The 27,766-nt window shown below is 56.9% G+C and overlaps 1 protein-coding gene across 1 annotated transcript; it reads right to left on the reverse strand.

Annotated features, from left to right (window-relative positions):
* Positions 1 to 3,660: 3,660 nt before the first annotated feature.
* ITGA5 (integrin subunit alpha 5) lies at positions 3,661 to 27,506 on the reverse strand. The gene is made up of 30 exons (XM_029074085.2): positions 27,234 to 27,506; positions 22,121 to 22,254; positions 20,575 to 20,690; positions 20,245 to 20,365; positions 20,015 to 20,076; positions 19,867 to 19,912; positions 19,570 to 19,695; positions 15,534 to 15,578; positions 15,386 to 15,429; positions 15,164 to 15,220; positions 14,867 to 14,919; positions 14,524 to 14,732; positions 12,909 to 13,100; positions 11,187 to 11,232; positions 10,978 to 11,079; positions 10,802 to 10,857; positions 10,540 to 10,694; positions 9,749 to 9,886; positions 9,109 to 9,176; positions 8,812 to 8,962; positions 8,329 to 8,421; positions 8,058 to 8,137; positions 7,641 to 7,721; positions 7,407 to 7,512; positions 7,162 to 7,314; positions 6,411 to 6,503; positions 6,155 to 6,268; positions 5,336 to 5,437; positions 4,767 to 4,889; positions 3,661 to 4,480 (listed from the first exon to the last, which is right to left on the reverse strand). The coding sequence occupies exons 1-30, from the start codon at positions 27,389 to 27,391 to the stop codon at positions 4,397 to 4,399; spliced, it is 3,108 nt and encodes a 1,035-aa protein (XP_028929918.1). The 5' UTR covers positions 27,392 to 27,506; the 3' UTR covers positions 3,661 to 4,396.
* Positions 27,507 to 27,766: the final 260 nt, after the last annotated feature.

Here is a 27,766-nt window from a genome sequence, read left to right on the forward strand (position 1 = left end):
TCTTTTTTTTTCTTTTAATTTTGAGGGTATTTGTTAAACGCTTACTATGCGTCAAACACTGTTCTAAGCGCTGAGGTAGGTACAAATTAATTAGGTCAGACACAGTCCCTGTCCCGCCCAGGGCTCACAATCTAAGTAGGAGGGAGAACAGGTATTTAATCTCCATTTTACAGCTGAGGAAACTGAGGCACAGGGAAGTTAAGTGACTTGCCCAAAGTCATACAACAAGCAATTGGCAGACTCAGGATTAGAATCCAGGTCCTCCAACTCCCAGGCCCCAGGATCTTCCCACTAGGTCACGCTGCTTCTTCCCGCTTCTCAAACTCTCCTAACAGGCACCCATCCATTCCTCTCCACATCCAGCAGTAACCCCCACCCACGGATCTCTCCCTGCTCTATATTCTCAACCCTCTCCCACTTGACTCCAGCTTGCCCACTTGGCTCCTTTCAAGCCAACTTACTCCCTGGGCCTCGTTCTCGACTCTCACACGGCTGACTTCTTGCTCATGCCTTCCCCTTCACATCCGGAAGACCACCGCTCTCCCCCTCTTTACGGCCCGTCTGAAATCCCATCTCCTCCAGGAGGCCGTCCATGGTTTCTCATCTCCCCACTATCTCCTGCCCCGACCTGCCATTTCAGTCCATGTCACCCAACTGCTTAGGCCCTCATATTCCCCCTCTTGCCATATCTTTATACTCTCATAACTGAGGTATTTGTAAAGTGCTTACTGTGCACCAGGAACCGTACTAAGTACTGAGATGGTTACAAGCAAAACGGGTTGGGCACAGTCCCTGTCCCACCTGGGGCTCACACTCTAAATTCCCATCTTACAGATGAGGTAACTGAGGCACAGAGAAGTAAAGTGACTTCCCCAAGGTCACCCAGCAGACGAGTGGCGGAGCCAGGATTAGAACCGGTACCTTCTGACTCCCAGGCCTGTGCTCTATCCATTACACCATGCTGTTTCCTATGCTGCTCTCCTGTAATTTATTTTAGTGTCTGCCTCCCCTGCTAGACTACAGGAAGCTCCTCTTCTTCGTACAGTGCTCTTCACACAGAAAATACCATTTGATTGACCTAGGGGTGGGGGGGAGATGCTAGATGGGGAAGGAGCAGGCATGGGGAGGGGATAGGTGTGGAGGGCCAGGCTTGGGGAGAGGATAGGTGTGTGAGGCTGGCAGTGGGGAAGGGATAGGAGTGGGGGGCAAGCATGGGGAGGGGGTGAGCAGACAAGGGGAGGGGACAGGTAGGGGGGGAGGGGGAGGGTGGGGCAGGCGGCCTGTCTCCGTGGAGAACTACTCGTTACAGGATGTGCCAGGGCCTGTCCCGGGCTGGTGAAGGGGGTGAGGCTCACTCTCCCAGAATGCCCTGCGCCGGCCCCCCCGGCCTCCGAGGCCTGCCAGGGGAGGGGTTGCGCTGGAGGCCGGCGCCTCTCTAATTCCCTGCGGTTCTCACCTCCTTCCCCTGTTCCTTCCCCGTCAATTTTGGGGGGTGAAGGTGGGGACTGTTTCCAGCTGCTCCTTTTGCCTCTCCCCAAGGAAAACCCCCACTACCATTCCCCCTCTCCCCAGCACCCCCGGGCCCCTGCTCCATCGGCTCGCCCTGCAGGAAAAGAAGGCCCCCGCTCCAGTTCTGTCAATCTGGGTGGCTGCATGGGAGAAGGGTCTGGCCCCAGGAAACGGGTGGGGTGGGGATGGGCTGGAGCTACCGGGGGTTTGGGGGACGGCGCTGCCCTGGACTGCAAGGTGGGGGTGACCCTGGGGTCTGGGCCGGGGAAGATGGAGCTGGAGGGTTGGGAGGGAGGGATGGGGGAGGGGTGGTGGTTCCATTATTAATGAGGCTCAGCGCCCTGCACTGCTAATGAACCAACTTTCCCTGCTCTAATTGATGTTGGGAAACCCTAGAGCCCGGATCGATTTCCCCCCTTCCCTCCCCACCGTCAGCTGCCTCCCACCCTTCCCCGCTCCCTCTCCCCTCCTCCACTCTGCCTTCCTTTCCACCCACTCCGTCTTCACCTCTCCCTTCTCCCCCGACCCCGCTCCCGCTTCCCTGAAGCTGCCCCCTCCCCAGCCACGACCGGAGCCTCTTCACCCCAAGTCCCCCCTCCTGCCAATCCATTTGGTGCCTCCGTCTCCTCCAAGACCATGGGACACACTGCTGGCCTTGAGCCAGGATGTCCGAACTGGTGGAGTGGAGGTAAGAGAGGAGTTTGGAGGAGCCAGGTCATGTCTTGTGTCATGTCTTGTGTCTGTGTGTCTTGAGGAGACACCCTTGCCCTCTCCACCCCTGCCCTCTCCACCCCTGCTCCCTCGAGGAGCACCAAATCAGAGGTTCTGGAAGGCTGGGCCCAACCCCAAGAGCCCACATGGGAAAGAAGTGGGGTCCGAGAACACGTGCGTATGAGGGGCCGGAAGCTGGAAACACACGTGCAATTAGAGAGGAAGCCCCTCTCCCCACCCTCCCCACCTGATGACGGGAGGGGCCCAGGTATGCGAGGGGCATAAAGGAGTCAGGTCCTGGGTGTCGTGTGTCCCCAGGAGTCGCCCCTGCCCTCTCTGGCCCCTCAGGGACACCGAGCCAGACAGAGGTTCCAGACGGCCGGAACCAACCCCGGGAGCCCACATGGCCTGGCCCCGGGAATACTTGTGCCCTCCCACCTACAATTACAGCGGAAATCCCCCCTCCTCCTTCACCCCAGCACCCTCCACCTGTGCACTCCCTCCCACTGCCTTCAGGGACCCAGGCACCTGGGAGCCCCAGGCAGTGGTGGGTCAGAAGGGGGGGCCGGGAGGGTGTTACCTGGTGCCCACATGGGAGTCAGCGGGGGTGGGGGCACAGGGTGGGACAGCCGAGGGGACAGGCGAGTCCCTGGTTCAACGCTGGCTTCTTGGGGGGTGCAGAGCAGCAGAGCGGCCAGCCGAGTGGGTTTTCCGGAGAATTTCTGATCCGAGGCTTGGGATTCCGGCTCGGGACTTCCCTGGCTCAGAGCAGCCGGCGAGGCCGGGGTGGGGGGGAGGTGGGGGAGGGAGGGGCCCCACGGGATTGGCCCAGGCGGGTGGCAGCACCGGGCTGGCACGAGCTCTGCCTCTGGTCTGGCTCTGGAGCGGGAATGGGGACCCATGGGACCCCAGATGCAGGAAAGGCCCAGATCCAGGAGGGCCCAGCATCCAGAGGAGATAGTGCAGTGAGGAGGAGAAGGAAGAGGAAGAGGAGGAGGGCATGAAGAGGGGGAGCCAGGGCCACTGGCCATCTTTGCTGGGCCGACACTGGGGGGGCTCAGACCAGTGAACCAGAAAGCGCTGGGTCATTGGCACGCAACCCCCCTCTACTTCATGCTCAATCCCACTTCTCTACACTTCCCCTGGTGCTGTCTCCTCGTGGCCAGGCTCTGGCCCGTGGCCTCTGGGGTCATCCTGTCCCTGCCCAGGCCACGTCTCCCTTGCACACAGGGCTCTCCATGGAGAAATCTCTGATATTCACCGCTCATTCCCCCCTCCCCGACACAGCGACCCTTCAAGAGGCCCCGGCCCTGCCAAATCTTTCATCCCAGCCCAGAGGCCAGTGCCCTCCGAGAACAGAGACTTCTCTCTGCCCTATCCCTGCCCCTAGGGGTCCGGCTTAGTTGGGTCTGGAATGGGGGAATGGAACCCAGCTCGGGGTGGTGTTGGGGGGTGAGGGCAGGTTTATTGCACTTGCAACAGAGTTTAAATAAGTTCCCGGAGTCTTCCGGGGGGGGGGGGGACTGGGGGGTCAGGGTCAGCGTCAGTGCGGCCGGGCCGGGGAGAGCGGGGGGATGGATCCGGGACGGGTCGGACCCAGGAGGGATGGGGAAGACTCCCCCGCCACAGTGCCGGCCTCGGTCTGGATCCGCCCTGATCGAGAGTCCAGGTCTCCTCCCAGCCTTGCTCCTCGGCCTTGGTTCCGGGTTCCCGTTCCGAGTCCGGTCTGGGTCTTCGAGTCAGCGAAGGGGAAGCCTGCCTCTGGAACTGGGAGGCCCCAGAAGGAGGGGGTGGCCATGGGCACGCCTGTGGAGGGATCTGTCCATGGGTGGGAGGGGGGTCTCTCTGGCCCCTCGAGGTCCCACCCGGAGGGGTGGCTAGAGCCAGTGTCCATGTTCTGGGTGAAAAAGTCTCTCGGTCTGGGGGCGGGGGTGTAAACCAGGGTTCTCAGTGCATTGGGGGTTTTTTCCCCCCACCCAGCCCCTCTCTCCAACTCCCCCTTCAAGTATGTCCCTGAACCGGGTTGGGGGGGGGGCTGCTCCCCCCTCCCCGGCGCTCAGCACCTTCAGAGACTGAAAGCCCCCCAGGAAGCCCCTCCCCAGCCCCAGCCTTGCTTGGGAGGCTGGGGGGCCTAGGGCGGGCCAGGGTGGGCCGGGGGGCCAGGGTGGACAGGCACTCAAGCATCTGAGGTGGCTGGGGGCTTCAGCTGTGCTTTTTCCATGGCCGTTCCATAGGGGAGGGAGCGTTTGAAGAATCCAAGCTGTGGAGGGGGAGAGGGCAGAGCGGGGTGAGCCGGGGGAGACCTGCATCTCCCTAACACCTTCCCACTCTGGGGGTGGATTGGGACAGGCACTTTTTATGCCAGTCTTTTGGTCCTTGTGTATGTCCCCTCTGTTCCCTCCCACCCCAGTCCCACTGGGCCCTGGACCCAGATACCCCTCCTTCCCTAGTCCTTCCCACCCACTCTCCTCTTCCCAGCAGGAAAAGGCTGTAAAGCAGCCTTGCAAGTAAGAACACAGAGTTACTAGCCCAGGGGGGAGGCTGACCTTGTAAAGGACATAGATGAGCAGGGCGAGAAGGAGCAGGCCGATGAGGATAGCCAGAATGATGATCCAGAGGGGGACACCGTGGCTCCCCTCTGCCTTGGTCCACTGCACGGTCGTGGCCACCTGAGGGGGGGGGGGTCAGAGGGCACCGACGCTGCTTGGACCCCTCCCTTCCTCCCCTCCACTCACCATCCCCACCTAACTTTTAGAATTAGGCGCACACACCCCTCACTCGCCTCGCATCCTGTCCACCCCCCACCACCCCCACACTCCAGTCAAGCAATTGCCCATATGCACATTCATATGCTCTTATACATACTCTTCATTCATTTATTCTTTCATTCAATCATATTTATTGAGCCCTTACTGTGTGCACAGCACTGTACTAAACACTCGGGAGAGTAAAACAAAACGATACATTCCCTATTCTTATACAGTCTCATATGAGCTCACACAGTCACTCTCATTCATGCACACATACTCGCTCCTACAGCCGCTCACATGCTCTCACCCTCTCACTGTGGTTCACACTCATTCACACGCTGTCTCACTCTCTATCTCACACTCACCTGGAGTTTCCGCCAGGGCAGCTGGAGGGGTTGAATGCGATAAGGCATGGCCAGGGCCTCGTACACGGCCTCACACTGCAGGCTGTGGGGTTGGTGTTCCCGCTGGGGAGTCAGAGGTCAGAGGTCACAGGTCAACGCCCCTCAGCCCCAGGAATCATTCCTCCGTGGGTGACCCTCCAGTCTCCCCATGGTACTGACGTCTGTCTCCCCCCGTCTAGACTGTGAGTTCGTTGTGGGAAGGGAACGTCTATATTGCTGTATGGTGCTTTGCCAAGCGCTTAGTACAGTGCTCTGCACCCAGTAAGCGCTCAATAAGTACGATTGAATGAATGGAAGAGGGGAAGGGAAGGAGGGGCGGTCATCCCCGATAAGGCCACCAGGTGGCGCGCTGGTCCCGCAGCGGAGTTCAAAGAGCGGGAGGCTGGAGCGGAATCGTCCATTAGGAGTGGCGGGGGGGGGAGAGAGAGAGAGAGACACGGGATGGGCTCGTCCATTCGCGGCAGGGGTAGGGGGAAAGGGACCGGTCTTGGAGCCTGGTAATAATAGTAATTATGTTGGTATTTGTTAAGCCCTTACTATGTGCAAAGCACTGTTCTAAGCGCTGGGGGAGATTTACAAGGTAATCAGGTTGTCCCACGTGAGGCTCACAGTCTTAATCCCCATTTTACAGATGAGGTAACTGAGGCACAGAGAAGTGAAGTGACTTGCCCACGGTCACAGAGCTGACAAGTGGCAGAGCGGGGATTCGAACTCATGACCTCGGACTCCCAAACCCGTCCTCTTTCCACTGAGCCACACTGAAGTGACAGGGTCTCTCACCTGCAGGAAGGTCGAGGCCCAGACACGGAAGTGAAGCTGGAGGCTGCGGCTCTCCTGCCGGTGTAGGGTACCCAGCTCACAGCGTAGCTGGAAACATTCGGCCTCTGGGCACCTCTGCAAGGAGCCGGATGCCAGTGTGGGGTGGAAAAAAGGCAGGGAGGTGATGGAACTGGGTCCCGGGCATCCAGATCCCTAGTTCCCCACTGTGGTTCAGCCTCCCAGCCCCTGCCCAGCCCCCTTTGAGACTCCAACTCACCAGGATGAAGGGGCTGGGGGCTGTGGACCCCCGGCCAGGGGCGTCCCGCTTCTGAAGCTGGTGCTGGGGGCCCGGGGTTCGAGTGGGATCCAGCTGAGGGAGACATGAAGACCGAGGGACAGATGTCAGGATGGGTAAGCATAGCATAGTGGATAGAACACAGGTTTGGGAGTCAGAAGGCCATGGGTTCTAATCCTGGATCTGCCACTTATCTGCCCTAATCCTTCCTGCCCATTCTTCTCTTCCCAGCAGGAAAGAGTTGTAAACCAGCCTTGCAAATAAAGACACAGAGTTACCAGCCCAGAGCAGAAGTAGGGGAAGACTGACCTCGTAAAGGACATAGAAGAGCAGAGTGAGGAGGAGGCCCCAATCTGAGGCCCCGCCCCCAGGCCTGGCTAATAATAAATAATAATGAGGGTATTTGTTAAATGCTTATTATGTGTCAAGCACTTTTCTAAGCACTGGATTAGACACAAGTTAATCAGGTTGGACACCGTCCCTGTCCCACACGGGGCTCACAGTCTTAATCCCCATTTTACAAACGAGATAACTGTAATTGTACAGATGAGAGAAGTGTAGCGACTTGCCCCAAATCACACAACAGACAAGTGGCGGAGCCGGAATCAGAACCCAGGTCCTTCTGACTCCCAATCCTGTGCTCCATCCGCTAGGCCAAGCCGCTCCTTTGCCTTCCCCTCTTTGAGGCCCCACCCCTCTCCCCTCAGCTGAAGCCCCACCCCCAGGCTCTTACCTGCAAGTTCTGCCGGTTGAGCGGGTAGTTGGCGGTGCAGTTGCTGAGCCCGGAGAAGCGGGTGATGTACATGAGGAGCTGACCATCCAGGGCCTGGGGGCAGCTGAGCTCCAGGACACTGCGGCTGATGGAGCTGGGACCCATGTTGATGAGCTGGGAGTGGGCAAGAGTGAGAGGGCATGGCTCAGATGCCCAGGAAACACCCCTCAACTCCCCTCAGACTGCCTCCCCTGTTCCCTTCTCACCTCGTAGACGTGGTGGGCCCCAGGCCCTGCATCTTCCTCCTCCTGGGGCCTGTCCCTGGCCTGCCAGCCGCTGACTGGAAACAGCACTGCCTCTGGCTTGGACACCCTAATGGGATGGGCAGATAGAGGGGCGGTCAGGAGGAGACTGGCCTGGGCGGTGGTCATATCCACACCCCCAGCAGAGACTGACCGATCCAGTCCCTTCCCTCCCCACCCACCGGCCCCGGGACTGACCCGTTGAGGGAGACCTGGGCCCGAGCCTCCACCTGCAGCCGGTAAGGGACGACTTCACTCTGAGAGTTATTCAGGTTCTTACTGTGGGGGGACAGATGGGAAGGGAAGAGGAGAGTTGGGGGAGGAGAGGTGTGGAGAGGAGAGTCAGGAAAGGAGAGAGGGGGAGAGGAGAGAAAGGGAGAGTAGAGATGAGGAGAGGAAAGATGGGGAGAGAAAAAATGGGGAGAGGAGAGACAGACGGTGGGTGGACAGATGGGAGAGAGGAGAATGGGGCGATGGGTTGAGAAGACAGGCTCCATTCTTCTCACCCCACCCAATCCTCCACAGTTGGCCGGACCACCCCCTCGCTTTCCTCCCTCACCTTCTCCCTCTTTCCCAGCCCCACTCACCCCAGCTAACCCTCCCACTCCCCAGTACCTATGGATCTGGAAGTCAAATTGCACGGTTTTCTTTGTGTCACGGAGATGGGGGACAGTGAAGCGGAGACCTCCCCACATCTGAGGGGGAAAGAGGGAAGCAAGGGTCAGATTAGCCCCATCCCCAATGCATAGCTCCTCCTCCTGCCCCCACTGCTGCCCTAGCCCCATCTTTTGATAGACATTGGGCTTGACTCCTCCCTGATCCGACTCTCTAGCTCGCTTGGGCTCACGCTGGTCCCTCCCCTCTCTGGCCCCACCCCCAGACTTACACTGGCCCCGGCCTTCATGGGGTTGCCCAGATCGCAGATGAGCAGGCGGCTTTGGTTCACGGAGGAGTATTCACAGCTCAGGATGGAGAAGTTCTGGTGGGTTGGACAGATGGATAGATGGATGGACAGGTGGAAGTTTGAGGGGGAAGGACAGGTAGGGGCTTGGAATGATGGACAGAAGGATGGACAGGTGGGGGTTTGGAGAGATGGACAGGTAGGGGTTTGGGAGGACGGACAAGTGGATTTTGGGGGTGGACGGGGGACAAGTGGATGGACAAGTGGAAATTCAGGGGGATGGACCGATGGTCAAATGGATGAACAGGTGGGTGGCCAGATGGATAGATAAATGGGAGAACAGATGGTTACGGGGGCCGGGGGGGGTCAAAAGGGTGGTGGTGCCAGCCCCATAGACCCTCTTTGCCCGCTCGCCACCCAGCCCCCATCCCCGGCAGACCCTCAGAGTGTCCGCCAGCCCCCACTCACTCCAGGGCGGCGCACAAGGCCGGAATACTCGGCCTCAGGTGGGGCTGTGACGTGGAGCTCGGCCTCGTAGGCCCCGCCCTCGCCCAGGTTCTGCGCATGGAAGGTCAGGTTCAGAGCGTTCTTGTCGCCCAGGAACACGGCCGTCGTCTCTCTGCGATCAGAGTGGTACGGGGGTCAGGACCGGGACCGGATGGGGCTCGAGAACAGGGATGACCGAGGTCCCCGGGACCCCGCCTCCCCTCACGCCCAGGGTCCATCGCTCGGTCAGCAACACCTCCCTGCTGCTACCCAACTCACCCAAACACCTCCAGCTGCAGGTCCGGGACACACACGTTGTCCTCACCGCAGTCTAGCAGGATGTGAGCCTGAGGAAGGAGTGGGCGAAGTGGTGGGGAGGGGACATGGGAGAGGAGAGAATGCAGGGAGGAGAGAGTCTGATTCCAGGCACTGCTCTGACCCTCAGTAATAATAATTCATTCATTCAATCGTATTTATTGAGCGCTTACTGTGTGCAAAGCACTGTTCTAAGTGCTTGGGAGAGTACAATTAACAATAAATCATTGTTAATTAGAGTATAATTAACAATAAACAGAATTCCCTGCCCACAGAGAATAATAATAATAATAACCGTAGTATTTGTTAAGCGCTTACTATGTGCCAAGCACTGTTCTAAGCACTGGGGTAGATAGAAGCTAATCGGGTTGGACACAGTCCCTGTCCCACGTGAGGCTCACAGTCTTAATCCCCATTTTTACACATGAGTGGACTGAGGCCCAGAGAAGTGAAATGACTTGCCCAAGGTCACACAACAGATGTGTGGCAGAGCTGGGATTAGAACCAGGTCCTTCAGACTCCCAACCACTACACCACGCTGTTTCTCAGTGGACCCAGCCCCTCACCGGCCCTGCCCATGCTCCTCTCCGGGGCCCGCTCCCACCTTCTCCTCGATGCGGCTGCGGCTCTGATAGTGAAGGACAGGCCGGAGGCCGTGCTGGTCAGCCAGGGCCTGGGGGTCCAGGGAGAAGTTGAGGGCGATATGGATTGGGGACAACTTGTCCCGGAACTCAGACTCGTTCTAAAGGGATGAGATCATGATCAGAGGTCAGGGGTCGTGGCATCCTGGTACAGCCTCCTTTCTCTGTCCCCATGGAGCCCAGGCCCCTGTTAATGTCTTTCCCCCACTTCTGCGACCAACCTCTACTGGCCTATTTCTGCCACCAGACTCCTCCACCGGCCTCCACCCCCTATCTCTGCCCCTAGTTTTCTTCACCAGCCCCCACTATTAGTCTCCGCTCCTAGGCTCTATTTATTCCCAGCCTCTTCCATCAGCCTTCACCTCTCCTACCTCTGCCACCAGCCTCCTCTGCTAGCCTCCTCCCCAGCCTCCATCACCAGTCCCTATCGGCAGCCTCTATCATCAGCCTCTGCCACCAGCCTCCACCCACCTCCTGCAAGCCTCCACCCACACCTTCTATCACCAACCCCCACCTCTGCCCCAGCCTCCATAACCAGCTTCCAGCTCAGCCCCAGCCTCCATCACCAGTCTCTATTGCCAGCCTCTGCCATCTTCCTGTGCCCCACCACCTCTGCCACCAGCCTCCACCCTCCTGCCAGCCTTCACCACCAGCCTCGTCCCCTAGCATCCACCCCAATCACCAGCCCCCCTTCCCAGCCTCTGCCATCAGCCTCCCCCCGCCCCCACCAGCCTCCACTATGCAGGAGACCCACCCGCAGGAAGACCTTCATCTCCCGACACTCCTCACGGCCTCCATTGTTCAGGACCAGGGGCTGGGTCAGAGTCGCCTGCCGCGAGGCCAGAAACAATGCCCTTCTTGTTGCCCCCTTCTGCTTCTGCCAGTCCAGCTGCAGCTCCACTGCAAAGCCTGCCAGACAGTGGGGGGATTGGCAAGGGGATGGGTCCTTCTCCCTGACCCCTTCCCCGGCCCACCCGGCCCACCACCTCCCTGCCACCCGGCCGGCCCCACTTTACCAATGGAGTCTGGGACGTGTTTGCCAGAAGCATTGAGGCAGAAGCTGAGGTTGATACTGGGGGGAGTCAGTGAGGGAGATTGGAGTCAGATCCCCCAGAGTTCAGCTCCCACCCCAGGTTCCCGGAGTCTCCCTGCCCCCTACCCCCAGCCCAGTTCCCTTTCCCTGACCCCCTACCAGGCAACAGGCTGCCCCTCCAGACTGCAACTTCTCTCCTCCGGGTTGAACATGGTAGGGAAGATGGTCAGTGAGGCACTGACCGCGACGATGGGACGGCCCCTGAGGGATGGGGGTGTCACTCAGGTGCGTCCACCCTGCCCTCCTCCCCCCGCTGCCCCATCAGGCCCTCAGCCCCCACTCCTGGCCAGCGGCCTGTCCTCCCCTACCTGTACACCATGGCTTTGTCCACCCCGAAGGCCCCGACGATCAGATCTGGAAATAAAAACCCCACCGTCAAAAGCTCGCCTGGCACTCTCTCTCTCCCCTTTGCCTCCCTCACCCAGCCCCCTCAGTCTCTCCCAGCGCTAAGTACAGTGCCTGGCACAAAGTAAGCAATTAACAAATACCAATATTATTATTATTATTATTGTTATTATCCCTGACTCTCAGGGCTGGAGAGGGGAAGGGGAAGGAGAGTCATGCTTTCACTTTCACCATCAGGCCTCAAAATCCTCAGTTGGCTTTTTCCCTGCTACCTCTCCCCGCTCCTCTTCCACTACCCCCCAGCTCGCACGGTTTGCTCCCCCAGCACCAACCTACTCCCTGAACCTCGATCTCATCTCACCTTTGACCCCTTGCTCCTGCCCTGCCCCCTGCCTGGCTCTCTCTCCCTCTTCATATCTGGCAGACCGGCGTTTACTTCATCTTCTAAACTCTACTAAAATCACATCTCCAAGAGGCTTTCCCTGAGTAACCTCTCATCTGCCTACCCTGGTCCCCCTCCCTTCAACACCGTCTGATGCACTTGGGTCAGTACTCTCTGACCACTTCAATACTAACGCCCCTCCATGAGAGCACTTTATTGTCCACCGCTTCCCCTACTTGTCATTGCTTCTAGAGTCTGTTTCCCGGTGCTAAATGTCTAGCTCCTTGAGGACAGTGATTTTTTTTTCTTCTTACTCTACTGTTTTGTACTCTCCCAGGCACTTAATAAAATGCTTCTCCACACAAGTAAAGCGCTCAATAAATACCACTGTTTGATTGAAGGGAGAGAATGTAGGTAGAGAAAATGGTGGGGAGAAGAGGATTGTGATATGGACCAGGAGAAGGGGCCCCTGGGAGAGGACAGATAATAATAATAATAATTATGGTATTTGTAAACTGTTTACTATGTGCCAGGCACTGTTGTATGCGCTGGGGTGAATACAAGCAAATTGAGTTGGATACGGTCCATGTCCCACATGGGACTCACATTCTCAATGCCCACATTACAAATGAGGTAACTGAGGCCCAGAGAAGTGAAGTGACTTGCGCAAGGTCACACAGCAGACAAGTGGCAGAGTCAGTATTAGAAACCATGACCTTCTGACTCCCAGGCCCGTGCTCTATCCACTACACCATGCTGCTTCTCCAAGTGGACCAACAGTGGGGAGGGACCCCCAGGGCAGAGAACATATCTGTCAGCTCTGTTGTAATGTACATGGTGCTTTGTATACAGTAAACGCTCAATAAATGACACTGACTGTTCAATTGACTGATTGAAAGGATGGGGGAAAGAAGGAAGGAGAAGCAGCAAGCCCTAGTGGATAGAACGTGGGCCTCGGAGTCAGAAGGACCTGAGTTCTAATCCCGGATTCTCCGTTTGCTTACTCTGTGACCTTGGGCAGGTCATTTAACTTCTCTGTGCTCACTTACCTCATCTGCAAAACGGGGATTAAGACTGTGAGCCTTTTGTGGGACATGGACTGTGTCCATTCTGATTAGCGTGTTATCTACTCCAGCATTTAGTACAGTGCCTGGCACATAGTAAGCACTTAACAAATACCATAAAAAAAGGAAGAGATCTCCACCCCCACCCCCAAGGGAGGACAAAACAGGAGAGGGGGAGACAATCCCAAGGGGAGGACAAGACAGGGGGAAGGGACCGCCCCCCACCACGAGTGACCCACCTGGGTAGCCGTTGCTGTCCAGATCACGGGCTCCACGCAGGGCAAAGCCGAAGAAACCCGGGGTCTGGCTGGGGCCCCAGAGGGGCAGCAGCACCTGGGAGGGCTCCAGACTCAGCCCCTGCGGCCCTCCCAGGTAGACAAACACGGCCCCCTGTTGCGTCTCGCCTCCAAATGGTGCACCCACAGCCACGTCTGCAAGACACAAGTCCCAGAGCGGAGGTTGGGGGAGTTCCACCGGCAGGGGAGTCTCAGCCCCACTACTCCCTCCTCAGGCCTTTCCCAACTCATCTCCCACCTTCGAACCCCACCCTTGCTGCTCTAGCCCTTCCAATTCCCCAAACACATCCACGGAGCACATATATTCATGCTCTATTGCTTCCTCCTGTAGGCAGTTCATTTCAATGTCTGTCTTCCCCTAGTCTGTAAACTCCTTGACATTAGGGATCATGCTGACCAACTCTGTTGTACTTTCCCAGGCGCTCAGTACAGAGGTCTGCAACTGTAAATATCTTGAAGGTAAGGATCGCATCTACTAGCTCTAGACTGTGCGCTCATTCTCTGGAATGCAAGCTCGTTGTGGGCAGGGAGTGTGTCTGTTTACTGCTATATTGTACTCTCCCAAGCATTTAGTACTGTTCTGCACACAGTAAGCGTTCAGTAAATATAATTGACTATCATACTCCACCAAGCTCTTAGATCTATGCTCTGCACACCTTAGACTGTAATTTTCTGGAAGGCAGAATCGAGAGAAGCAGCATGGCCTAGTGGATAGAGCACAGGCCTTGAGTCAGGAGGACCTGGGTTCTAATCCCGGCTCTGTCATTTATCTGCTGTGAGACCTTGGGCAAGTCACTTTACTTCTCTGTGCCTCAGTTACCTCATCTATACATTGGGGGTTAAGACTGTGAGCCCTAAGTGAGACAGGGACTGTGTCCAACCATATTAACTTGTATCTACCCCAAAACTTAGTACAGTGCCTTGCACATAGTAAGCGCTTAACAAAAAACGTTTAAAAAATCAATAAATATGACTGATTAATTGAGGGTAGGGATCGTGTCTACTTACTATTGTAGTCAACCAAATTCTTCATGCATTGCCCTGCCCAGAGTAGGTACTTAGTGAATACCACCAATTGATATTTTAACAATATAATATTATATATCAATATAATATATCAATAATTATAATAATTGTGGTATTGGTTAAGTGCTTACTATGTACCAGTCAGTGTACTAAACAGTGGGGTGGACACAAGCAAGTAGGATTGGACACAGTCCCTGTCTCACATGGCACTCACGGTCTCAATCCCCATTTTACAGGCCCCTTACAGGTAAGTCACTTCATTTCTCTGTGCCTCACTTACCTCATCATTTTACAGATTAGGTTACTGAGGCACAGAGAAATGGTGACTTACCCAAGGATACCCAGCAGACTAATGAGGGAGTCAGGATTAGAACACATGACCTTATGAATCCCAGGCCTGGGGTCTATCCGCTACGCCATGCTGCTTCCCAGTTGAATGATTCCCCCCAACCAGCCTAGATTTCTCCATCCTCACCCCCTCCCCATCCCTGCCACCCCTCTCCATCGGGCCTGGGTCTGTGGCCGCTCTCACCGTTATAGCCGTCCTGGTCCAGGTCCCCCAGAGGGGCGAGGGAGCTGCCAAAGCGCCCGAACTCCTGGCGCCCGGTGAGCGTTTGGCTGGGCCTGGGCCGCATGCCCTCCGGGCCCTGTAGGTACACGTAGACCCTGCCCACTTCCTGCAGCCGCCCGTCCGCCGTCCGCTCCATCAGCAGCGGGGCCCCCGCCAGCATGTCATCCAGCCTGGAGGAGGTGCCCAGTCAATCTTGCCCCCCCCCAGCCTTGCCCAATCCCACCCACCTCATCCAACGTGGTCCCCACGGGCCGGGAGACCGCAGGCCTCTGTCCCACCCAAGCATTCTCTACCTCTCACTCACCCATCTCCATTGATGTCAGTGGCAGCCACTGCGTAGCCAAAGTAGGATGCCATCTGCAGGCCAGAAGGACAAACGGGGTCAGAAGAGCAGGTGGGGGACAGCTCTCTGTCCCCGTCCTTCCCCACTGCTGGAATTCTCACTCCTCCCCTGGCTGGGGCTCAGTGATCCCCCCACTGGAAGTCCCTGTCCCCCACCCTAGCTGGGTGCTCTCCCACTGGAAGTCCCGCTCCCCCTCCCTGGCTCGGCCTCAGTGGTCCCCTGATGGAAGTCCTATTCCCCTACTCCAATGGGGCTCACCTGCTCCCCTGAGAAGTTGTACAGAGACCGGACATCAGAGCCATTGAGGATGGTGACCTGCAGGAACCAAGGGGAAGATCCCTAATGGTCAGTGTGGGGACTCAACCCTGGTGTCCCAACTCATAGTCAGAAATGTGGAGGGGGCATATGGGAGTCCCAGGGGGTCAGAGGGGAGAAGGGGAGATGGGAAAACATAGGATGGGATGGTGGGGTGGTACTTACATAGCCATAGGTGAGATTCCCCTTGGGGACACCAGCAACAAAGTCTGAAAGAGAAGAGGGGTGGGGGAAGTGGTGGGGGGTTGAGAGTGGTGTCCCCTCCCCACTGTGGACCCCATTTCCAACCCAGGCCTGGTCCCACCCCACTCACCTTCAGTGTTGTCTCCACTGAACTCACCCACGGCCACAGCATACCCTGTGGGGAGACCAAGACCTTGTCACCAGAACCCTCTCATGCCACCTCCCGCCCCACCATGACCCACTTCCTTGGTGCTGAGCAGAGCCAATATGGCACTGATGGGGTAGCTTGGGGGAGACTAGGTTCTGGGAGTCGACCATCTCACGTTCATAATAATAATAATAACTATGGTACTGGTTAAGTGCTTACTATATGCCAGGCACTGTTCTAAACACTGGGGTAGATACAAGGTAGTCAGGTTGTCCCATGTGGGGCTCACAGTCTTAATCCCCATTTTACAGATGAGGTAACCAAGACCCAGAGAAGTGAAGTGATTTACCCAAGGTTACACAGCAGACAAGTAGCAGAGCTGGTAATAGAACCCATGACCTTCTGACTCCCAGGCCCGTGCTCTATTCACTATGCCATGCTGATTCATCCTTACCTGCTTTAAAGCTACCCTCTCCTCTGCCTAGTGACAATCTTTCTCTATCCTTATTGACTCCTATGCCCATCTTTCACATGAGCTGTTTCTGGCTTTTAACTCTCTTCTCAAATCCCCTGTCCCTCAGTCCCCTCATCTCTTGTCAGGCCGTGTACTTTACTGATTAAAATTGAAACCATCATGTGTGATCTTAGCACTTAGTACAGTGCCTGGCATAGAGTTAAGCCCTTAAAAAAATAGCATTATTATCTCCCTTAAATCTCCTCTACTCTTCTCCAGTCCCCCCTGCCCCCTCTTCCCCCAGCAGTATCTCAAGAGGAGATCCCACATCTCTTTTCAAAATCCACCCCCTCTGCCTCTGCCTAACAAAACACTTGCCCCCCTCCTTCTTCCCTCCCTGACCGGTGTCTTCAACAGTTCACTTGCCAACGGAGGCTTTTCCCCTAACCCTAACCTAAAAATACCATCCCTTGATCCCACGACTCCCTCAATTATTAGCATCTCCCTCCTGCCATTCCTTTCCAAAGTCTTTGAGCGAGTTGTCTACACTCAGTCCCTCTACTTCCTCTCCTCCGATTCTCTCCTGGACTTCCTCCAGTCTGGCTTCCGTCCCCTTCATTACATGGAAATTGCCCTCACAAAGTCACCAATGACCCCCTTGCCAAATCCAACGGGTTCTACTCCATCCCAATCCTCTTTGGCCCCTCGTCTGCTGCCTTTGATGCTATGAACCAACCCCTTCTCCTGGAAACATTATCCTACCTTGGCTTCACTGACTCTGTCCTCTCCTGGTTCTCCTATTTCTCTGGCTACTCCTTCTTAGTTTCTTTTGCAGGTTCCTCCTCTGTCTCCCACCCTCTAATTTTGGGAGTCCCTCAAGGCTCAATTCTGATTTTCCTTCTATTCTCCATCTACACCCTCCCCCCTGGAAAACTCATTCAACTACCATCTGTGTATGGATGATTCTCAAATCTACTTCTCCAGCTCTGACCTCTCCCCTTCTCTGCTGTATTGCATTTCCTCTGCCTTCAGGATTTTTCTACTCGGATGTCCTGTTGACACCTCAAACTTAACATGCACAAATCCTGCCCTCCCCTTGCCTTCCGCAACACTGTAGACAACACCACTATCCTCCCGTCCTTGACTTCTCTCTCATTCATTAATAACTTCTAATTAAAAATTTTGGCATTTGTTAAGCACTTTCTATGTGCCAAGCACTGACCTAAGCATTGGGGTAGATACAAGATAATCATGTTCAACACAGTCCCTGTCCCACGTGGGGCTCATAGTCTAAGTAGGAGGGGGGGTAGGAATTGAATTCAATTCAATCTGCCACCAAATGCTGTTGGTTCTACCTCACAACATCTCCAAAATCTGCCCTTTCCTCTACAACCAAACTGCTGCCACAATGATCCAAGCATTTATCCTCTCCAACCTTGATTACTGCATCAGCCTCCTCGCTGACCGCCCTGCCTCCTGTCTCTCCCCACTCCGGTTCATACTTCACTCTTCTGCCTGGATCATTTCTCTCATCATATCCCGACTCGATTATTGCATCAGCATCCTTTCTGATCTCCCAACCTCCTGTCTCTCCCTGTTTCAGTCTATACTTCACTCTGCTACCCGGATTATCTTTCTACAGAAACGCTCCGGGCATGTCACCACCCTTCCTCAAAACCCTCCAGTGGTTGCCTATCAACTTTCGCATGAAGCAAAAACTCCTCACTCTTGGCTTCAAAGCACTCCATTACCTTGCCCCCTCCTACCTCACCTCCCTTCTCTCCTTCTCCAGCCCAGGCCACACATTCTGCTCCTCTGCCACTAACCTCCTCACTGGGCCTCATTCTTGCCTGTCCCGCCATCTACCCCAGCCCACGTCCTACCGCTGACCTGGAATGCCCTCCCTCCTCATATCCGCCAAACTAGCTCTCTTCCTCCCTTCAAAGCCCTGAGAGCTCACCTCCTCCAGGAGGCCTTCCTAGATTGAGCCCTCCTTTTCCTCTGCTCCTCCTCCCCTACCCATTGCCCCTACTCCTTCCCTCTGCTCTACCCCCTTCCTTGCCCCACAGCACTTGTGTATATTTGTACATATTTATTATTCTATTTATTTTATTAAAGTTGTATATATATATATCTATAATTCGATTTATCTATTTTGATGCTATTGATGCCTGTCTACTTGTTTTGTTTTGTTGTCTGTCTCCCCCATTTTAGACTGTGAGCCCGTTGTTGGGTAGGGATTGTCTCTATTTGTTGCTGAACAGTACTTTCCAAGTGCTTAGTAAGCACACAGTAAGCACTCAATTAATACGATTGAATGAATTTTTCCAAAAAAAGTTTGATCCATGTCATCATGTCTTCCCACTCTTCAAGCACCTCCAGTAGTTGCCCATTCATCTCTGCATCAAACAGAAACGCCTTATCCTTGACTTTAAAGCACTCAATCAGCTCACCCCCTCCTACCCCTCTTCACTGAACTCTTACTACAGCCCAGCCCACACATTTCACTCCTCTAGCACCTCCTCTACCTTGCTCACTGTGCCCCAATCTCATCTATCTCACCATCAAGCCCTTTCCCACATCCTCCCCCTTGCCTAGAGCTCCCACCCCATCCATAGATGCCAGACCACCACTCTCCTCACCTTCAAAGCATTATTAAGGTAAGGCGTTTCTGTTTGATGTGGAGGTGCATGGACAACAACGTAAACAACTGACCCCTCTTTTCCTCAGCTTCCTCTCCCTCTTGTGTCATCTAGGCATTTGGATCTGTGACCCCTGGGCATTTAATATTCACCCCACCCTCAGTCCCATCACACTTATGTACATAAGTGCTGTGTGGGGCTGAGGGTGGGGTGAATATCAAGTGCTGTATAGATCCAAGTACAAGGGGACCACAGATGGGAGAGGGAGTAGAGGAAATGAGGGCTCAGTTGGCATTCATTCTCTGTCTCCCCACACCTCAAGAACCTTCATTAGTTGCCCATGTACCTCCACATCAAACACCATCATCTTTAAAATTTTCAATCAACACGCCCCGCCCTACTTTATCTCACTGATTTCTATGCAACCTAGCCTCACACTTCACTCCTCTAACCCCAACCTGCTCAATGTATCTCAGTCTCGTTGATTTAGCCACCAACATTTCGCCTCCATCCTCCCCATGCCCTGAACTCCCTCCCCATTTTCATCCAACCGACCACCACTCTCCCCACCTTCAGGGTCTTTTTAAGGTCACATCTGCTCCAAGAGGCCTTCCCCAGCTGAGCCCCTCATTTCCCTTACTCCTACTCCCTTCTGCATCACCTTTGCGCTTGGGTCTGTCCCCTTTAAGCACTTGATAGTCACCCCGTCCTAGGTCCCACAGCACTTCCACCCAGGCCCATAATTTATTTTAATGTCTGTCTTCCCCTGTAGATTTTAAGCTCCTTGTGGGCCGGAGAGGTGTCTACCAACTGTGTTGTTCTGTAGTGCTCTGCAAACAGCAAGCACTCAGTCAATAGGATTGATTGATTATTGATCGATCAGGAAAGGGGACCAGGGGGCTGTGGGGTGGGGCGGACTCACCCAGGTAGCTGTCGTCATAGGAGGAGCTGGCCTGTCTGGTCTGCAGCTGCCCTCGCACCTCGGTGATGAGGTAGTCTGGATAGTAAGATTCCTCAATCTGTTCCAATGTCGCCGACAGGATCTGGCCTGGGGTGGGGAGGTGCCAGGGGAGAAGATGAGAGGGGGGCAGTAAGGGTCCGGGGAATTTGGGAGTAGGATGCTTGTGGGTGGAGGAGGGAAAGAGGCTGAGTTGGGTGGTGGCTGGAAAAGAGGGCAGGAGATCAAGTCCAGGTGGCAATGGGTTGGGGGGGTGGTTACCTTGCCAGAAGTAGCTTCCGGGTCCCCCCAGCAGCACCCGGCCAGTCTGTGGAGACGGTGGGACTGTATCAGTTAGGACCCTCCCTCTCCCGCCCACCCCCTGCCCACCCAGGCCTAGCCACCCTCCCCCGGGGCACTGCCCTCTCACCTTGGTGAACTCGGCACTGAAACCGCCCTGGCAGTAGCCCTGCCCCTCGGCAGAGTGGAAATCTGTGGGGAGAAGCGGAGAGGGAGTGGGTGTAGGAGGGCAGGGGCCCCAGGGGGAGGGCAAGAGAAGGGAGAGGAAGGTGGGAGGGAGGGGGGTGGAATGGAGGGGCCAAGGGAGGATGGACTTGAGGGGCATCGTTTCAGGAGAGACCCTCAGCCCCAGCCCCATACCCGAGCGGCAGGGTGAATACTCCACGAAGCGGGTGAAGTTGCTGAGGGAGAGGTAGCACGTGCCCACGGGGTCGCTCAGGGGCTCCTTCTCTGTGCGCCAGCTGTACAGTGGTGCGCAGGCCTGCGGGGGGTGCCACATGTTCATTCATTCAATAGTATTTATTGAGTGCTTACTATGTGCAGAGCACTGTACTAAACGCTTGGAATGTACAAATCGGTAACAGCCCACACGCACCTCTTCCTCGCCGTGCCCACGGAGCCCGCGCCCCCCTTCCCCCCACCCCCGGCTCGCCCTCCCATCTCCCCTTCTCCCCGGGGCGAGCTGCTCACCAGGATGGAAGCCCCATGAGCCCGCACGGTCGCCCCGAACCACTGCAGAGACTTGTACTCAACCGGCTCTTTTCCGCCCTCTGGACTGGGGGCCTGGGAATCCAGGGGTCGAGAGCCTGCCGGGATGGGGAGATGGAGTGAGGAGGGGGAATGGATGGGGGAGGCTGGGGGGGGGGGGAGCCCACTGATTCATTGATTGAAGGAGAGAAGCAGAGTGGCCCAGGGGATAAAGCAAGCACGGGCCTGGAAGACAGAGGACCTGAGTTCTAATCCCGCTCTGCCGCTTTTTGACCTCGGGAAAGTCACTTAACATCTCTATGCCTCAATTCCCTCATCTGTAAAATGGGGATTAAGACTGTGAGCCCCACGAGGGACAGGGACTGTGTCCAGCTCGATTACCTTATACCCACCCCAGTACTTGGAACAGTGCTCGGCACATAGTAAACGTTTAACAAATACCATTAAAAAAAGAGCTGGGGTGAGGAGAGGGGGTAAAGGAAGGGGAAATGTGGGGAAGGAGGTGGGATGCTTGGTGCTGGCTGGGGGCCCTGGAGGGGTGAGAGAGGGCTGGGGGAGGGGTGGACAGACACATGATCATAATAATGATAACTGTGGTATTTGTTAAGCGCTTTCGATGTGCCAAGCACTGTTCTAAGTGCTGGGGTATGCGAGGTAAATCAGGTTGGACACAGTCCCTGACCCACATGGGGCTCACAGTCTTAATCCCCATTTTACAGATGAGGAAACTGAGGCTCAGAGGAGTTAAATGACTTGTCCAAGTTCACACAGCAGACCTATGGCAGAGCTGGGGTTAGAACCCACACCCTCTGACTCCCAGGGCTGTGCTCTTTCCAGCAGACCATGCTGCTTCCCCCTCCCAGGGTCGGTTGTCCTTCGGCCCCCCTTCAGTCCGGAGATCCCCACGGCCTTTTTGGTCCCGGGCCTGCTGGCAGTTGAATTACTTGGGCAGACTGATGTAGGGGATCTCCAAGACTTAGACCCCCCCCCAACCCCCCTAGAATTTCCAGCGTCCATCCCTTCCCCCCAGCGCAGGGGGCCGGGATGCCGGGGTCCTGAGGGAAGTGGAGGATGTAATAGTTTGGGGACTGTCTGTCTGAATGTCTGACTCAGATCCTGCGTCTGCCCGGGCCCTCTGCGTCTCGGTCTCTTCCTGTCTCCTGCACATTCCCCCATTCCTTCTTCTCCCGGATCTCCTTTCTCCATCTCCGACCCGGTGGCCTAGGCGGTGGGTGATTCAAGAAGAATCGGTTCCACGTGGGTCTGAATCATCCACCGCCCCCTCGCCCCGCCCCGGCCTGGGAATGCGTTGTCCGCGGGAGTCCCCGAGAGAAGGAGGAGTGGAAAGAGGAGGAGGAGGAGGAGGAGGAGAGGGATTCCCCACTTTGCCCCAGGACACGCAGCCCAGACGTCCCCAGCCCCGCCCCAGTCCCGAGCTCCTCCACCCTAGCGCCCCCTCGCGTGCTCAGCGCTTAGGACAGTGCTTGGCACATAGTAAGCGCTTAACAAATACCATTATTATTATTACCTTTGCTGTCAAACTCAATGGGGTGGCAGGCGGCGGGGGGCGGATGCCCCCAGGGGCAGAGGTAGACGGCCCCTCCCTGCAGGACGCCCGGCTGGCTGGTGTTGGCCTTGGGGGCCCCCACCAGGATGCTCACCCTGTCGGAAGGGGGCGAGGAAGGAGGCTTAGTACAGTGCCGGGGCATTCTTTCATTCATTCATTCTGTCAGTCATATTTATTGAGATCTTACTGAGGGCAGAGCACTGTCCTAAGTGCTTGGGAAAGTACACTACAGCAATAATGAGAGACAATCCCTGCCCACAATAAGCTCACAGTCTAGAGCAGGGGAGACAGACATCAGTACAAGTAAACAGGCATTAAGACATCAACACAAGTAAACAGGCATCAATATAAATAAATAAAATGACAGATTATATATATATAGATATATGACAGACAGATATATATGTGGTGTGGGGTGGGGAGGAGGGGAAGAGCAAAGGGAGTGAGACAAGGTGATGCAGAAGGGCAAAGAGCATTAACAAACACCATTATTTTCCCTCTATGAACTCATCCCTCTAGACTGTCAGCTCATTATGGGTAGGGAATGTGTCCGCTTGTACTCTCCCGAGTGCTTAGTACAGGGCTCTGCACATAGTAAGTGCTCAATAAACACCATTGATTGATTGAGGCATCAGGGGGAGGAGGAAACTAGGGAGGTGGTGGCGTCTCCCCTGGGGTCTTAGTAATAATAATAATTATGGCATTTGTTAAACGCTTACTATGTGCAGCGCACTGTTCTACACACTGGGGTAGATACAGGGTAATCAGGTTGTCCCAAGTGAGGCTCACAGTCTTCATCTCCATTTTACAGATGAGGTAACTGAGTCACAGAGAAGTTAACTGACTTTCCCACAGTCACAGAGCTGACAAGTGCCAGAGCTGGGACTTGAACCCATGACCTCTGACTCCCAAACCCGGGTTCTTTCCACTGAGCTATGTGGGCAGTCCTTGTCCCACATAGGGCTCAGTCTTAATCCCTTTTTTACAGATTAGGTAACTGAGGCACAGAGTAGTGAAGTGACTTCCCCAAAGTCACACAGCTGACCCGGGGAGCCAGGACTAGAACCCATGACCGACTTGCAGGCTCATGCTCTAGCCATTAGGCCATGCTGCACAGAAAGTTCAGTAAATACCATTGATTGATTGATTAACTGAGCGGAGGGGGAACGGAGGGGGTGGCGTCTTCCCTGAGGTCTCCCCTGAGGTCCCCAGCCTCGCCCCCAGACAGGCCCCGGCGCGAAGCGGGGTATTTTTATCTGCGGGATAAATGCCGGAGATACCTGGAGCCCAGCCAGACCCCACGTGCCGCTGTCACTAACGCCTCTCTGCGACCCCCGACCCCCACAGCCGTCCGGGCCAGGGGATCAACGGGGACTGGGAGGAAGTCCTGGCTCAGGACGGCAGAGCCCGCGGGACCCAGGGGTCCGGCCCCCAGCTCTCCCCAACCCCCCAGCTCCCTCACACTCCTCCCAATCCGCCAGTGAGTCCCCGCCCTCCCTCTTCAAATCCACCAAATAAACACTCTTCCCCCCGTCAAAGCCCTTCTGAAGGCGCACCTCCTCCAAGAGGCCTTCCCAGACTAAGCCCCCCTTTGGTCAGGTTCCCCTCCCTTCCACGTCGCCTCGACTCGCTCCCTTTGCTCTTCTGCCTCTCCCCGCCCCACTGCACTTTTTTTTGTTCTAAGCACTGGGGAGGCTACAAGGTGATCAGGTTGACCCACGTGGGACTCACAGTCTCGATGCCCATTTTACAGATGAGGGAACTGAGGCACAGAAGTTAAGTGACTTGCCCAAAGTCATACAGCTGACAAGCGGCAGAGCTGGGATTTGAACCCATGATCTCTGGCTCCCCAGCCCGTGCTCTGTCCACTGAGCCATGCTGCTTCTCTGACAGAGAGAAGCACTTTTGTATATATCTATATATCTATAATTCCACTGATATATATTGATGCCTGAGTACTTGTTCTGATGTCTGTCTCCCCCCTCGACTGTAAGCCCGGTGTGGGCAGGGATTGTATCTCTTTGTTGCTGTATTGTACTTTCCAAGCGCTTAGTACAGTGCTATGCACACAGTAGGCGCTCAATCAGTACCATTGAATGAATGAAGGAAGGGGCGACCTGAGGCTGGGGGGGGGGGTGAGATCACCCAGACCTTCAACCGGGGGGGTCAGCACCCAATTTAGGATCTGCTGCCCCAACTCTCCCCATCATCCCTTCCCCGTAGCCCCCTCCCTCTCTCTCCATCACCCCCCCACACTTTTCCATCCCGTCCCCCCCCCCCCAGGTCGTCTCTGCTCCCGTGTCTCTCCCTCCCCACCACTTCTGTGTCTCTTGCCTCGGTGTCTCCATCCAGACCCTCTCTGCCCCCGCCTCGCCCTTCCTTGGACCCCTGGGTCCCTCCAGGTCCTGCCAAGCCCCCAATCCTGGGAGGAGGGTGGGCGGGGTGCGGGTGGGGGGGTGGGTGGAGGTTGGGCAGGAAGTGTTTACTGTTCACGCTTCCTGAAGCTCCAGGCTCTGCTTCTCTGTTTGCGTGGCCTCCTGTTTGGGGGCGGGGGGGCGGGTGAGTATATTGTGTGGGGCACCTTATGGGGGAGTCCAGGAACTCCGCCCCCTGCCCTTTCCCCACGGGGTGCCCCCCGGGGCCAGGCTAGAGGCAAGCGGCCTCCCCTCTGGACAGTCAGCCAATCATATTTACTGAACGCTTACTGTGTGCGTTGTATTAAGCGCTTGGGAGAGTAGACCATAACAATACAACAGACACATTCCCTGCCTTCAAGAGTCTAGAGGATGGGCAGCAGCCTCCCCCCCAACTTGCTCACAGACATACCAGCTGAGCAGGCCGGATCAGGGGCGCTGGCTAAACAGCATAATAACAATAAATAATGGTAATTGTTAAGCGCTTACTATGTGCCAAGCACTGTTCTAAGCAGCATGTCCATGGAACATGCGTATCACATACGTGTGAGCCCTGCCATGCCGGTTCCCTCGCTCCCGCCACATCCTGAGGGAGCTGAGCACGCCCTCTGCCCCGCGTGGCTGGACATTAACTGGCCGATCGATATCCGGTTACTGTTTGACCAGACGGTCTGAGCAAGGTCGGGGGCGGGACCCGGGGGTCCGGGCCCTGATGTCTGGGGTGAGGAGGTCCGTACCAAAATCCCAGGGGGCTCCAGAGACCCGGGGTGGCCTTCTGCACACCGTGGTTTGATTTCCCCTAACCCCCTTCCCCTCGGAGAACCCCCCTCCCTTCAAACCGGACCCAGGAGTCCTGCGGCTAGAGCGTGGAGGCAGGAAGGGGAAGGGGTGCGGCCTAGTAATGTTTTTTGTTAAGCGCTTACTATCTGCCAAGCACAATCAGGTTGTCCCACATGGGGCTCACAGTCTTAATCCCCATTTTACAGATGAGGTAACTGAGGCACAGAGAAGTTAAGTGACTTGCCCGAAGTCATACAGCTGAAAATGGCAGAGCCGGGATTAGAACTCATGACCTCTGACTCCCAAGTCCGGGATCTTTCCACCGAGCCACGCTGCTTCTCTGAGAACCCGGGTTTGGGCGTCAGAAGGATCTGGGTTTTAATTTCAGCTCCGCCCACTTGTCTGCTTTGGGACCTTGGGCAGGTCACTTAACTTCTCGGTGCCTCAGTTCCCTCGTCTCAAACGGGAATTGAGGTCTTAAACCCCTCCGTTGGGTCGGGGACTGCGTCCAACTTGATGATCTTTCTATCTACCCCAGGGCACAGCCCAGTGCCTGACAGCGCTTAACGAGTACTATCATCACCGTCGAGGAACCGACCCGGGGGAGGCCGGGGTTGGTCGGGGGTTGAGGGGTGAGGGGCGGGAAGGCCGGATGCCTGGGTCTTGGCGGAGGGGAGCGGGATCCGGTGGCCTGCCCTGGAGTGAGCCTCTTCCCTTCCCTCCCTTCCCCCCGCGGCGGGCGGCCTGGCTTGGGGAAGCCGCCGGCCTTGGCAGGCAGCGCGATCGGAGTGATGCAATGGGGCGAGAGATGGGGAGGGGGGCGGGGGGCGGGGGGAGGCGGGACCTCAGTCAGTCCAGAGCCCAACAGCTGGCCCCTAAACCCCACCCCTCTCGGCCCTCGCCCCCCAGGACCCCCCACCTGGGGGCTCCGGCCCCATTAAACTGGTCCCGTGAGAACTCGGAGTTGGGTCGGGGGGATAAGGACTGTCTGACCATCATCCTCCCCCTCTCCACCCCAACTCGGGACGGGACCCCGGGACTCCAGCCTTCCTCTGCTCGTGTCCTGCTCCTTCTCGCACAAGCTCCAGCCTCAGAGCTCTTGGGGTCCCCGAGGGATCCCCCCAAAAGAAGGGGCCTGTTCGTTCCCCAGGAAGAGCCAGACCCCAGGGCGCTAGGCCCGCCGAACCCCAGTTTCTACGTGTCTCCAACTCTAGGCTGAGAATCCAAGAGCCCCAGCCCCCTCCCCACCCCGCCCCCTGCCCAGTAGTTCCCACTACAGGAAATTGTCTCCTCTCTTCCTCCCGAAACTCCCCCCCCCCGCCCCCCGGCCCCTTCCCACCCCCCGCCAGGCAGGGTCGTCCCGACCGTCCAGCTCCCCGGGGCTACTTTATGGCCAGCACACCGAGGCGGGTGTCGAGGGTGGGAGGGGGCTCTGGCCCCCGAGTCGTCCCTCCGTTTAGGCGGGGAGGGGGAGAAAGGGGCCTGAGCCGCCCCCAGGCCCTATTCAACCCCCCAGGCCCCACCCGTATTGCCTCGTCGCCCCCCGGCCCCTCCCCCTCTCGTCGGCGCCGTTCCCAATTCTGTCCTCCGTGTGCGGGGCGCGGCGTCCCGGCGCCCCCCACCTTTTTTTCAACGAACCCCCGGCCCCCTCAGATCCCCTCCCGACTCCCGGACGCCAACTCTCCCCAAACGGGGACCCCTGCCCCCTCCCCAAGCCCCAGCCCCTGCGGGACCCTCAGCCTCCAAAGACCCTCAACCCGGGCCTCCCCTCCCCCCCGCATCCCCCAACCCCAGCCCCCCTCGGCCTCCCAGACCGGACTGATCCCCTCCCCCCGAGCCTGCAGCCCCCTCCCCTCCTCCGGCCGCGCAGTCCCGCTCACCCCGCGGCTCCGGGCCGGTAAAACTCCACGGAGAAGCCGAAGAAGGAACCCGGAGGCCCGGCCAGCACGGCGGGCACCTCGTCGTCCAGATTGAAGCCCCCGGCCGGGGGCAGCAGCAGCAGCAGCAGCAGCAGCAGGGGCGGCGGGGGCAGGGGCATGGCTTGCACCCGGGCACGGGGGACCCAGGAGACCGAGGCTCGTCCTGTCCCGCACGGTCCCGGGGCCGGAGAAGCCGGACTCTTTCCCCGAAGCCTCCGGGAGGCGACTGAGTCAGCGCTGGGCGGAGTTTGCCAACTTCAGCAGGACCCCTCCCCTCCTCCCCCGCCCCCCGCCCGGACGAGAGGGGGCTGGGGGAGACTGCGGGGGGGGTATTCCTGGGGGTCCCGCTCCTCCCCCGGTGGCCCGGCTCCCCGTCCCTAGGACCGCAGGGCAGCGGACTGGGTGGCACTGGTGGCACCGGGCCGGACCGGGCCGGGCTGGGCCGGGCAGAGCTCTAGTCCCCCTCCCCTCCCCTCCCCCCGCGCTTCCCCCCG

This window comes from Ornithorhynchus anatinus, chromosome 10 (genome assembly GCF_004115215.2).
Source record: "Ornithorhynchus anatinus isolate Pmale09 chromosome 10, mOrnAna1.pri.v4, whole genome shotgun sequence".
Lineage (NCBI taxonomy): Eukaryota > Metazoa > Chordata > Mammalia > Monotremata > Ornithorhynchidae > Ornithorhynchus > Ornithorhynchus anatinus.

Coding starts and splice junctions, on each gene's coding strand:
- ITGA5 (XM_029074085.2), bottom strand. CDS start 27,391: ATGCCCCTGCCCCCGCCGCCCCTGCTGCTGCTGCTGCTGCTGCTGCTG. Junction 14,733..14,866: donor ACTGACATCAATGGAGATGG/GTGAGTGAGAGG, acceptor CACCTCCTCCAG/GCTGGATGACATGCTGGCGG. Junction 10,858..10,977: donor GAGGGGCAGCCTGTTGCCTG/GTAGGGGGTCAG, acceptor GACTCCCCCCAG/TATCAACCTCAGCTTCTGCC.